This window comes from Gopherus flavomarginatus, chromosome 10, assembly GCF_025201925.1.
Source record: "Gopherus flavomarginatus isolate rGopFla2 chromosome 10, rGopFla2.mat.asm, whole genome shotgun sequence".
In the NCBI taxonomy this organism is placed as follows: Eukaryota; Metazoa; Chordata; order Testudines; family Testudinidae; genus Gopherus; species Gopherus flavomarginatus.
In genome coordinates this window covers 39,597,905-39,611,078 of record NC_066626.1, presented here as the reverse complement: position 1 = coordinate 39,611,078, position 13,174 = coordinate 39,597,905, and the positions used below count along the sequence as shown (strand labels likewise).

General features: G+C 37.9%; 1 protein-coding gene across 3 annotated transcripts in view; it reads right to left on the bottom strand.

Annotated features, from left to right (window-relative positions):
• LNPK (lunapark, ER junction formation factor) overlaps nt 1-13,174 on the bottom strand; it is an 88,487-nt gene that overhangs the window by 37,605 nt on the left and 37,708 nt on the right. For 2 of the 3 annotated variants that reach the window (XM_050969046.1, XM_050969047.1), the window contains exons 7-9: nt 11,496-11,579; nt 11,363-11,414; nt 4,241-4,465 (exon numbers count right to left, since the gene is read on the bottom strand). In XM_050969046.1, coding sequence (XP_050825003.1) covers nt 4,241-4,465; nt 11,363-11,414; nt 11,496-11,579 — 361 coding nt within the window. The remainder of the gene's footprint in view (nt 1-4,240; nt 4,466-11,362; nt 11,415-11,495; nt 11,580-13,174) is intronic. The other variant, XM_050969048.1, reaches the window with a different exon arrangement.

Genomic DNA, 13,174 nt, shown 5'->3' with positions numbered 1-13,174 from the left:
GTACTGGATACACAATCAGAGCACTTCCTGGCAGAGAGCTGATGAGCGGGCTCCCCCTTCCCTGTTGATGTAGATCATCGAAGCTGTGTTGTCTGTGAGTATCCGTACCACTCGACCGGAAAGATGGGGCAGGAAGACTTCACAGGCTAGGCAGACTGTTCTGAGTTCCCTGATGTTTATGTGCAACATCAGTTCCTCTGGGGACCAAGTCCCTTGAGTTCGCAATATGCCGAGATGCGCTCCCAAGCCAAGGTCAGAAGCATCCAATATCAGAGATACCAGGGTCAAACAGAGCTCCTGCCAGCACCACCCTGGGGTCATTTCACCACTGCAGGGAGGCTAGTGACAACCTTGTCCAGATGGTCTCTGGACGGGGCATAGACTATGGTCAGTCACTGCTGAGGGGGTCACAGCCTAAGCCTCGCATGACAGACAACACAAGTACATGCTGCCATGTCCTTAAGTGCCAGGGACCGGCTCTTCTTCGGGTGCTTGCAGTGTTCTTAGGCACTGGTGAAGACAATAGGTGCCAGGGAGCTCTTGTAGATGAAGGGAGTGCGCTGCACCAAGCCTAAGGTGAGTGTGGTCCTTTTGGGTGAGGTGAGCGTGGTCCTTTTGGGTCCAGGGCATAGAGTCCTTACAAATTTGGCATGCATCTTTCCTATGCGCTTCCCCTAAGCACTTGAAACATCTCGAGTGAGAGTCACTCAAAGGCGTAGACTTGTTGCAATCAGCAAAAGATTTAACCCCCAGCAACCGGGTCATGCCTCGGCACTGGGACTAAGGACAGCTTCACTGCATAAAAGCGGGGTTGTCCAAACTTGTGGTTCTCAACCTTTCCAATCTACTGTACCCCTTTTCAGGAGTCTAACTGATTGTGTACCCCAAGTTTACCTCACTTAAAAACTGCTTGCTTAAAAAATAAAACATAAAAATACAGAAGTGTCACAGCACACTATTACTGAAAAATTGCTTACTTTATAATTTTACCATATAATTAGATAATACATTGATTGGCATATAAATATTTTACTTACATTTCAGTGTATAGTATACAGAGCAGTGTAAACAAGTCATTATCTGTATGAAATTTTAGTCTGTACTGACTTCACTAGTGCTTTTTATGTAGACTGTTGTAAAACTTGGCAAATATCTAAACCATCTATCTAAAACTACTTACATTATCTAAACTAAGAAACTAAAACTATTTACATAAATTTTGAGTAAAACCACTAAGGGAGGAGATTAGGATGACCAGACAGCAAGTGTGAAAAATCCGGACACGGGTAGGGGGGGTAATAGGAGCCTACATAAGAAAAAGACTCAAAAATCGGGACTGTCCCATCTGGTCACCCTAGATGAGATTGCCTAAGCAATAAGAGGTTCCAGCAACCATCACGGGCAGTAAGGAGGAACTGAAGAAGGGCAGGATTGGTGGGGCCTTATGCCACCACCCAGCTCTAAAGACAGCACTTTAAAATAGTGTTAAATATAAAAAATGTTTTTAATTTATAAGGAGGAGTCACACTCAGAAGCTTGCTGTGTAAAAGGGGTCACCAGTACAAAAAGTTTGAGAACCACTGTTTTAAGGTCACTGAGACAAAACACTCCCATTAAAAAGGAGTGGGCATAGCTGAATATAAAGCTTTAGAACACTCTGACAGCATACTATAGTTTGGAAGAAAAGAAACTGAACACCTAAAATAATCTAGTAATAATACTTTAGATGGAGGACTGAATTTAAGTATTATAAGACTCTCCATAACATTTTATACTGCAAGCACATTTACTTGCTACATGTTAATAGTAAATGCAGAGAAGTACATAAAGAAATCTAGAGATATTACATATGAGAACGTGCTCCACAAGAGTATCTTCAATCACTTGCATACTAATAACTCTCAAACCATGCATCAGTCTTCATACTGTTATGGACAACAGTAATTAATATAAACATCAAAAGCAATCATTGTAAGAAGACTGGTCATTTTTACAAAGCTTGGCAAACTCTCAACTACCTGCTGGTTATTAATTTTCAAACATATGGGAGCTCTGTTGTGGTTCATGTTAAATTGATTCTCTTCTACAAAATACAGTAATAAAAATGAATGAATATTCTTACTTTAGAGATAATTAAGCCCATTCATATTTGTTGCAAGTAATGCATAAACTTAGGTGGAAAGGTATTTACTCTGATATTGAATTTAGTTTAGACTAAAATGTTGTGGCTGAGAGTGTACATGCACACGAGTCAGGAAATCCAAAGATATGTCTTCCACAGTAACCATGACATAGTGTTTGTAATTTCTGTATATGAGAAATAAGTGAATTATCATATTATACATATACACACACACACACATATACAACCGAAACTACATATATGCAAAGGAAACATGTCAGTTACTAAAGGAAACAATTTGATGTGTGCATGTAAAATATTAGCCACAAAACTTGCATTAATAGTTTCTTTTTACTTAAAAAACCTAGCAACTGTGCATTGCAATACACCCATTAAATACCAATTTCACTGTTCTATACTTAGAAGCTCAAATTCAAATAAACACAATTTAGTTCAATGTGCCTACATCTTAATATTGCTAAGAAAAATTACACAGTTAAATAATTAAATATGAGCAAACATTTAACCAATTATTTCAACAATCCAACAAGGAGCATATGCTTTAGGTACATGCCAAGTTTGAACTTGTTAAACACTGCCATTAAGTAGAGTTGTCTCACTGCAATATATTTACTGGTGGGAAAACTTCACTTTGGTAACTTAAGAAGCTTATCAGGATTTACTAAAAACTTCCCCAACACCTCAGGGCTTGGCTACACTCACACTTTACAGCGCTGCAACTGAGGTGTGAAAAAACACCCACCTGAGCGCTGCAAGATACAGTGCTGTAAAGCGTCAGTGTAATCAGGGCAGCAGCGCTGGGAGCGCGGCTCCCAGCGCTGCAAGCTACACCCGTAAGGGATGTGGTTTACATGCAGCGCTGGGAGAGCTCTCTCCCAGCGCTGCCGCTCTGACTACACTCACACTTCAAAGCGCTGCCAAATGTCCAAATGTAGCCATACCCTCAGTTTTGGACTCAGAACCAACACTGGAAGTTTCACCATAAAGGTCATTTTCAAGTAGTTAATTGTTTGAGAACAGGGCATTACAATTAAAGTGCCTTCTCTAATCATTCTACAGAATTTGCTACCATCATAGGTCAGCATGAATTAACTTGATATGGTGAGACGTTTAAATCCTGCTCCATTTAAAATCTTAACCCACTAAGTTGTTTTAAAGTATAGTAAAAATCCATTTCAAAATTAAATTGCCCAAGTTTCTCCTAAGAGAGAGGGAGAAAGATCATCAATGTACAGATATTTTATTACCTAATGTAAGCCAAAAACTTAAAATAATCACTATAAACCTTAAAACTCAGGGGACATAAGTCACAGCTAAAAAAAAACTTCTTGGCAACAGTATAAAGACAACAAAAATAACTCCACAGAATATGGATTAAACTGCAAAGAATGATACCAAGTATTTTTCATGGAGAATTTGCATTCTGAGTTTTGAACCAGAACTAAGCTGAAAAAAGCATCTGCGAAGCAGGAGACCCATTCAGAAGTGAACAGTTTGAAGTATCTTGTGTAACTCACTATTTTTTTTAAACATCACAACTGTTGCTAAACCCCCTTTTATTGGACTACAGTACAAAATTAACATGCTATTTTTAGAAAAATCCATCTATCAGAAAAGATTTTTTAGGGTACGCAGTATTTTACACTATAACTTATGCTGCATCAACATCCCCGCTAGAATAAAAATTTAAATAAATGTCAAGATGCATAATAAAATATGTGCAGAGTTTAGTGAGAAACGAATATATACTGAAAGCATTTTCCTTTTTACCTGATTTATATAAAATCTAGAGCTTTCCTAAACCATGAACATAAAAAGGTATGTTATACTGTTGACTACAGAATACTGCAAAGTTTTATTGCCATTTAAACAAAGAAGCCATAACAGTTAAATGAGCTCAGGCAATAGGTTTCAGTATAACAAGGTGCCAGCTGTAAAGAGTTATGGCTAATTGAATATGGAACTCCTGCTTAATCAGATAACTGCTCTGCTATTTCCAAATGAAATGCCATTTCCATACTGTCTGAAAATGGCCTGTTTTATTGGTAACCAGAGAAAACAATATAAAGTGTAAATAACATTAAGTGCTCTGTTTACCCATTCCATGCATCGAAGTAGCAGGGGATCCAGGACGTCTTGGTAACACATTTGACTGCAAGGCTGCTGCAATGGTTCTTTCTGGAGGTCCACCAGGAGCTGAAGCGTCCCTTTGCAGACCAGGAGATGCTGCTAGTGGACCTGGAGCTTTGGGAGATCCCTGTTTAGGGCTTACTGGGGCAGCTGCAGAGATATTTCTTTGAGCTGGGGTCCGCTGACGAATTTCTGACAGGAACATGTACACACTGAATTTAATATTCAATACCATATTGCAAGTAACAAAAACACAAAGTATTACTATTCTAATCAGTAAGAGAAGTAATAAGCAGGAAGTCAAATACCTGTATACAAGACTACAAAGACCAATCATACTCTGATTAAGCATGCTCTTCAGTATAAGCAGTTTGATCAAAGACACAATCCTATATTTTAATACTAGCATTTGATTAACAACTGGTATATACTCAGAACAAAGTGGCTCCAAAAGTGCACTAATAGAGAGGTAATTGCTTAGTATACATATCTTAGTGTGCAAAATGAGACATTAGTTGCTAGAATTAACTTGCTATACTCAAACAGAAGATCTGAACACACTAACTGATCACTAAATTTACCCTACAGTTTAAATGCTTCCAAATATTGTTTCAAATTCTACGGAAGACTAAGTCATTTTGCCTGCAACTAATAAAGTATTCAGTCTGAATTCCCCAGCAGTATTGGTAGTACACACCCTTAATTTTCCAAATTAGAAAATCTAATGGTTCCTTCTTGTCTTAATCTATAATTTCAGTTTGCCCAGTTTCATCCACCCTACTCTACCACCTTTTTTTTTTTTTTTTTTTTTTTTTTTTTTTTTTTTTTTTGAGTGTGTGCTTGATTTGTTATTGCAGCAACAATGCACTGAGGGGGAATGATGTGCTATGGTGCTCCCCTCTTGCCTTTTTAAGAAAGAGAAAAGCATGCTCAGACTGAATTATAGGCTGGTCATCAATATGCCAAACAAATTTAAGGGGACCTCTTCAGTCTTCCTCACTCAGACAAAACTCCCATTTACACCAATAGGAATTTTGTTTGAATAATGCATTGGGCCTTGGGCAGTTACAACTATTTATGGCAGAACTGAATAGCCGCTGACTTAGCCATCTAGAAATTTGTTAACCAAACAGCTTTAATAATGAAATAGCATTTTTCTCTCACACAATTCTCTCCCTACTGGTTCCTAATTACCACTGGCACAATCATCTTCAGGCATCAGTGCCTGTTTCAAATACCTATGAAATAATGTACAACACTTGGAAATCCACCCTAAACACCAGGACAAACTCCTTCACTCCATTCTTCCCCACAACAATTTCACATTATCCATGGGCAGTAGGACAGCTCGCCAATACGCCAACTTCTTCCTGGGCCATCTCAAGGAAGAACAACTGGAAAAATGTGCCATGAAACCAACAATATACCTGACATACATTGATAACATCTCCACATGCCTTTCACAACATGTGATGTATCTCACCCAGTACATCAAATGCCCCCAACAAAAACAATTTGGGTGAAACCAGACATTCACTATGCTCTCAAACGAACTATCACAAAAAAAGGATAAATGACAAAAATACCCCATCACCTGTGGGTGAACACTTTTCACAAAGCCATCACTCCATATCTGACCTCTAAGTCCTCATCCTCAAAGGAAACCTGCACAACACCTTCAAAGATGATCCTGAAAACTTAAATTCATAACTCTGCTAGTCACTAAAAAACAGTGTACACATAGGCTCAGACAACAGTTGTCAGCCTCCAGTGCTGGCCAAAGGTTAACTAAACTCTGTTCACTCTCATTGGGTGGTATAGGGGCTTACTGCTCTAGAAAGTATTGATCATTTTTATTATAAGTTGGTGCAACTAAATTAATTTTAACCACGTTTTACATTCAAGTGCTTCTTCACCTTGTTACACAATTTTTACAGAAAAGGGCAGGTCTAGATCAAGAGGTAACAGTGTCCCTACTGCACATACTGTATGGCAAGATCTCATTCTCCTCTAAAGAGTGGAGACAAAAAAAGTCAGAGACTAAATGGAGAACAGACATTAGAAAAGACAGCTGTGATAAAACATCTACCAGGGATCAACCAGCTTCTCCCACTAAGCTCTCCACCTTCCCATCCCTCCTACATCTCCTTTGTAAAATCTTAAATGAAATATACAAGTATCATATTTCAGCCTTCTCCCATCTCTCTATTCCATTCTTTTAGTGCAGTGGTCCCCAACCTTTTCATCTGGCGGGCGCCAGATGAAGGACCGTGGTGGCCGTCAAGCATCCACCGAAATGCCGCCAAATTTCTGTGGCATTTCGGCGGATGCTCGACTGCTGACCAGGACACAGGTGCATTTAGATGCCCCTGGGGGCACCATGGGGCCCATGGGCACTGCGTTGGGGACCCATTTTAGTCTTTCCCTGCTAGTGTCCTTTTGTCTTGCTTCTACACTCCTCCTTAGTCCAAAATCTTTTTTTTTTTTTGTAATTATCTTTTTCACCATCCTCCACTATACAGTCCTTCATCCCTCGCCACAGATAATACTTTTTTCACCACATATGCAGAGCAAGGTCAGTGGGGCCCTTATTGTCAGGACTGCATTCTGCTTTGTGCTGTCCCAGGGGTTTAGGGCTCAGTCTATCAACCTCCAAAGGTTTTGCAGAATAGAAGCAAGAAGGGAAAAGAGGGAGAAGTACTGATAGCTCGGGATACAGAAGGCAGTAAAAGCATCTGGGATAGAGAGACTGTCAAACAATGCATAAGGTGCGCAGGAGGAGAATTCTTTTGCTAAAGCAGTTTCGCTGCTCTTGTGCTGGTCTGCAGGCTTAGGGAGGACAAAGGGACTGTTCAGACTGCAGACAAAGCCATCAGAAAAGGGATGAAAAAGATAGAACAACAGAATAAAAAAAAAAAAATACTGTTTTCAGAGGTGTGCGTATAGAAGGACTGCTTTCATCAGCTCTACCTCAGTCAGCAAGAACAGGGCAGACAATACTTATATGCCTATCCTAGACCAATCACCACTTCTCTGCTAAACTTCTGAATCTTCTATTCCTAAAGTACATGCCATAGGCAATTTTTTCTGCAAGGTTTCGCAAATGTTTGTTGATTTCAGTGAAAACTATTCCCACTGGGAGAAGAGAATATTTTAGTAGTTATAGTATTTAAGTCACATTCACCTTAAAAGATCATGAAGTAATTTAATGCATGGGAAAAAAGCAGGAGTCCCCTTTGTCCAGCAAACAGATATACCTCCGACGGTGCCAGTACAAACTCTCTCACATGTCTAATCTGCTTCATCTTTCTAGAAATACAAACGTTTCACTAGCCATTCAATTCTGGGTGCTCTGAGATTTAAAACTAAGAGGACACACTTCCATTATGAATACTCCTAGGCTCACAAGCTCAATAGCTATCAAATTGGGAGGCCTAAATTCTAGCAATCTGGAGTTGCATCAAACCTTTCAGGTGCATATTACTAATTCCCTAATGTTGGGTTTTAGGTTTATTCGCCCTTCAAGGGGCTCATGCGATAGACTGGTCTCAACAGAAGACCTAGTTATGGTTGGGAGTGGTCACCCCTTAGCGGTCGGTCTACAACTCCACTGGCAATCATACAGATACACAGGAATGAGATTGATGAACTCTGACAGGAGAACTGCCTCTACCCCAGGAATAAGTATGATAACATGTTAAGCCTGTGTGCCAGAAGGACCAGAATATTTCTGCTCAAGAGCCAGTGATATATTTGGTCAAGCAGAAGTGTTTTCTGCTGAAGTTTTAGGGACAAAAAGGAAACTAGAGTCCTAATAAAAACAGTTCCAGCAAATAACTGGACGGGGGCAATTAAGCTGGAAACAGCACATGTTGGCATATAGTCTTGCCTGTAGTGAGACCTACACCCAAATATAGGGTAACTGCCAGAAGGAAGCAGAACTATAAGACAGACTGGACTCTATATACTCAACTAGTCTTATTTTGAAAATGGAATTTATCAGGGCTGAACTACATGAACACTTATTCAAATGCCAAATTTCTATTCATCCAGAAAAAAAGTTCCACAATTTAATGGAATGATTGTGTCACCTGGACCCCACTTTTAATATGGAAGATAGCTACAAAACTTTTTCCTTTATTTGAATATCTTGCAATTAATCAATTGAGTTTCTTCTGGGTATATGTGCAAACCAGTTATATGAAAACTAAATTCCACATTGGGAATTATCTGTTTTAGGTCACAAAAAGACAGCCTTGGTTTAATTTTTTGGTCTAGACCACTTAGGTCCAAATTCTGCAGTCACTCATGTTAAGTGGTACCCAGACAAGTAGGCAGGCCAATTCAGGGTGGATGTGGTCCATTCCCACTCTATTGGTATTGAAACCTCCTCCTCTATTATTAGGAGTGGACCACATCTACCCTGACTGAACTGACCTTGTTAACACAGATTCTCAACTCCCTTCCCTTCACGTGTGTCAGTATATTTATGCCTGCATCTGTAATTTTCACTCCATGTATCTGAAGAAGCGAAGGGTTTTACCCACGAAAGCTTATGCCCAAATAAATCTGTTAGTCTTTAAGGTGTCACCAGACTCCTCATTGTTTTTAATCCTACTGTTTAAGACTAGAACTATTTATTTAAAAAGCAACCGGCATTGCATTATTGCCACACATTTAGATTAATTACTTTCTCCAGAGAAATGACTGCTATGTAATTGTGGATTCACTAGATCTTTTAAGTAAACAGCTCTTCAGCTTTATAGATAGAAAATATTTGAATAGATGAAAATGGAAACTTTTTTTTAAATCTGTCATGAGTGCTACATTAAAGTTGAGACCAATCTGGCCATATTTTCATCATTACTTAACCTCTTTTTAAGGGGACAGAATTCACAAGTATTGACATTTAAATGATAATTGAGTTTCTAATATCTACTGCACTTCTGATCAGTTTAAGTGAATAGAAAACTTAATTAAGGTTTGGACATAATTTAAATACGTTGAATTAAATTACATTCATGCAGACTCACATTTACCATATGGATCAATTTGAAATTGATATTTAGTTGCACCAATAGTGAATTATATACTGCACAAACAAGTAGCAGATCCGGTTTTGGCTCGGAGTTACGACCTAATTTGAATTGTACTACCCAAGCCAAACTTGAGAAACTAACAATATTCTTCTTGACGGCCTGACCTATAAGGTGAAACACATCTATTAAAGAAAATCAGAGATTAACAAATTTAATACTGGGCTGGTAGCAAAGTAGTCCAATTTTCACACAGCACTTTGAGCAGCAGTGCTTATAAAGAGGCTAGGAATAGGTTTCCAGGCAGCTTCACTCTTCATCCAGCACTACTCAAATGCTCATCTGCTGATCTAACTCAAGAAAAAGAATGAGAACTAAAATGATAAAAGATATGAGGTAGCTCAAAACAGAAGATAGGGCTTGTGACAGGAATCACACTGAAATTCTATGAATGGTGTTATTCAGGAGATCAGACTACATGATCATAATGGTCCCTTCTGGCGTTAGAATCTAGGACTCTAGGATTAGGACAGATAAACATAGAGCAGAAGAGAAGACAAAGACTGTTGCCAAGACACCAGGAAACCAAAAGGAGAAAGCTGTTTGTGAAAACAGCACACTGCAAAACTTGCTCATTGTCACAACAATGGCAAGCAAGGATGGACTAGTAAAAAAAAAAAAAAAAAGAAAAGAAAAAACCATGATAATTTTGGAAGACTGAGCAAAAACAAAAGAAAAAGTGGATTTTATTCAACTGGATGGAGAATTATACAAACAGCTTTAGTGGCAAATTATCTATTTCAGGCTGTACAAATATTATAACCAACATTCCAGAAGCTGTGACATGTGAGAAAGTGACTTGAAATAGCCATGCTGGTTTAAAATTAGGCTTCCTCAAGCTCTTTCCTTCTTCCCAAACTCAATAGATCACAAGCAAGTGTGGGAAAAGGATGAAAACTAAATAATGGTTTGACTATGACTTCCAACCAGACTCCCACAAAAGCAGTCAGGGCTACCATGCAACCACCAAAGATGTGGGAGCTTGGCAAGTCTTATATATGTGCTCAGCTGGAAACATGAATCTATTACTGAAAATCATATCCCTCTGGTTCTATAATTACTTTTAGTGAACACTAGACCCTGTGCATTCCCATTGAGTTGACTTGCTTTAAAAGCAAATTAGTCCATAAAAAAATAATTTCTGGGCAATCTATCTTCATATATTCATCCAACGACACATTTAGATTTGAAATAGTAGCATTATTGCATTACCATTGTGGCATTTCCTATTTACTTAATGTTATCAATTTTAACCAGGAGAATAACTTAAGTTTTCCAAAAAGACTAGTGTGTTTACAGCCCATATTTCTGAATTAGAGCCATTCCACTTGATGTGATAAATTTTACCCTCTCTTTTGGGATGGGAGAGTGCATGTTTCTCAGCATAAACCTTTTCCTTAATGATTTTTAATACATAATCGTTTTCTATTTCACTTGCATGCATAGTAGTACAACCTTTAAATGGAAAGGTCTAAGACAGTTAAGAACCGTCAGGTTTTAGTATTCCATAAAATATTCAGGTGATCTCTGCATTAACTTTTATCTCTAAAACATTACCCTGGGAGTGTTTTGACTAAGTAAAGAAAAATACAAATGAGTTGGTAGGAAATCCAAATCAGTCATTACACAAAAACTCTTGACCAAACTCTTGACTGCAAACTAGTATTCTGAGGGATTGTCACCCAGAAAAATCTCACATCTGAAGATACAGAAGACGCACTCTGGAGCCAGATTCACACTATATCAACATCAAGCAGCATTAAACATTAACTGGCTGAAAAATCATTAAATTCATTCACCCAATAACAGACCCACTACTAAATAAAGAGCAACTAATAGGCACAACCTAATGCCAACTCCCTCCATACCCCCAAAAATTTAATCCCAGTTTACCACACAATTCCCATTAAAAAGAAGACAGACTCCTCTAGCGGAATTCGTTGCTATAAATACTGATCTTTCATAAACAGTAGCAATTTCACAGAGCTAGTACCTTGTCCAGGTCTCGGAGTTGCAGATGCTCCAGCAGATGGCAGTTCAACCTCCTGTCAATTATAGTAATATTAGAAAAGTGTAGCATCAAGAAAACATTTTATAATAAATTAGTATTGATACCAGATTCCTACCTTTGCCTTCTTAGATTCTGGATCAAACCTCTCAAGAATTAATTTAGCAGTCTTATAAGTTTCCTTTTCCATTACTTCTTCAAGCTAGAAACAAAGGTTTCACAGGTCAAGACAGAATTCTTTTAAAAAAAAGAAGATTTCAAATGTTTACTTTTCTATTTACAAGCATCACATTAAAATTTGCAGAAGAAGTGCAAAGCCTAGTCCAACCAAGCATTACTGTGTTCAGCTACATTGATTAACTGCATTCAAAGGAAACAAAATCTAGTTCTAAAAAATTGTTTCTAACTTCTAACTTGTACTCAACTGCTTTATTGCAAGGAAACACCAAATATTGTTAATTGTTTACATATAATGAGGAGAATAATTACATGCACCAACTTCAATAATGGAATGTGCAAAAATCTATCAGCTATCATTATTGGAAGTTATTAGACATGACAAGCAAATGACAGGCAATTCCTCAGATTTATTTCCTCATAGCACTTAATGCTATTAATTTAAAGAAGGTCGTTAGCCAAGTGCTTTACAGAATAAAGTCTCTGTGCCAATTAACTGCTGTCAGCATCGATTTTAGATTATTTATTAGCAGAAGCAATTAGCTTGCTGCAAATGCTGTGAACACTCACTAACTGGGAGAACAGCCATGGAATTTGCTCAAGTGACTTTAAAGGCTAAACTCCATCTTTACAGTTATATTCAAACTGCTTTTCAGAAACAACTGAACATGTTAAGAATTTAAATAAAAATTTACTGAGTACTATGCATACTTTAGGGAGCATAATTAAAACACTTCATTATTACAGCATTTTATTTACAATGCACTCAAGTGACTTTATAGCTAATACATGGGCTTAATTAAAAAAGTAATCACTAGTAAAGTATCTTTTTAGCGGTTAATAGCCAACATCAGAAGAAGCTGAACTTTAGAACACAGATACGCATAGTTATGACAAATGGCTAATATGTACAGTGAATATAAAGTATTTTACAGAGTCTTAGATGGACCTCATTCCTCAGATATTCCGGTATCAAATAATATTTTGTTTAGAGTACTATAGTATTATATGATGTTTGGTTGCTGGTGTGAACAGTTGGTAATTTAAAAGGTCAGTGGCCACAAAATTAAGTTCTGTCAAACAGTCATTTATCGCTGCTAAGAAATAAATTTACTGAGACTTCAGGACCACTAGTTTGTAAAATGTGGGATGGCTGCAATTTTCATTTCTCACCTGCAGATTAGTGATAATGGCTTACAACATAATAGTGCTCTCTTATCCAGATAGATCCCAGAACATGTGTAAACAAAATTCACTTCCTTCACAATGGAAATACAGCATCTGTTTAACACCTCACAGCAACACTCACAATGGTTTAAGACAGGAAATGAAATATTATCCAGATTGTACATTAAGCACAACTGAAACCATTAAATGATTAGGAAAGTAAAAAGCAATTCCCTAAACTGAAATTTGAGCAGGATATTGGGGTTAGCCTACCATCCTTGCAAAAGTGCAACGGAGCTTTAATATGAGATCAGAAATAAGGATCTAGAATACACATCCCTCAATAATATTTCTAAGGAGGAGAGGCCAGAAGGGAAATCTCAAAGTGGCTAAAAGATCTGGGAAAGGAAGCTTGGGAAGGAGCCATTTATGGTGAAGTATCACTTTAGGAAG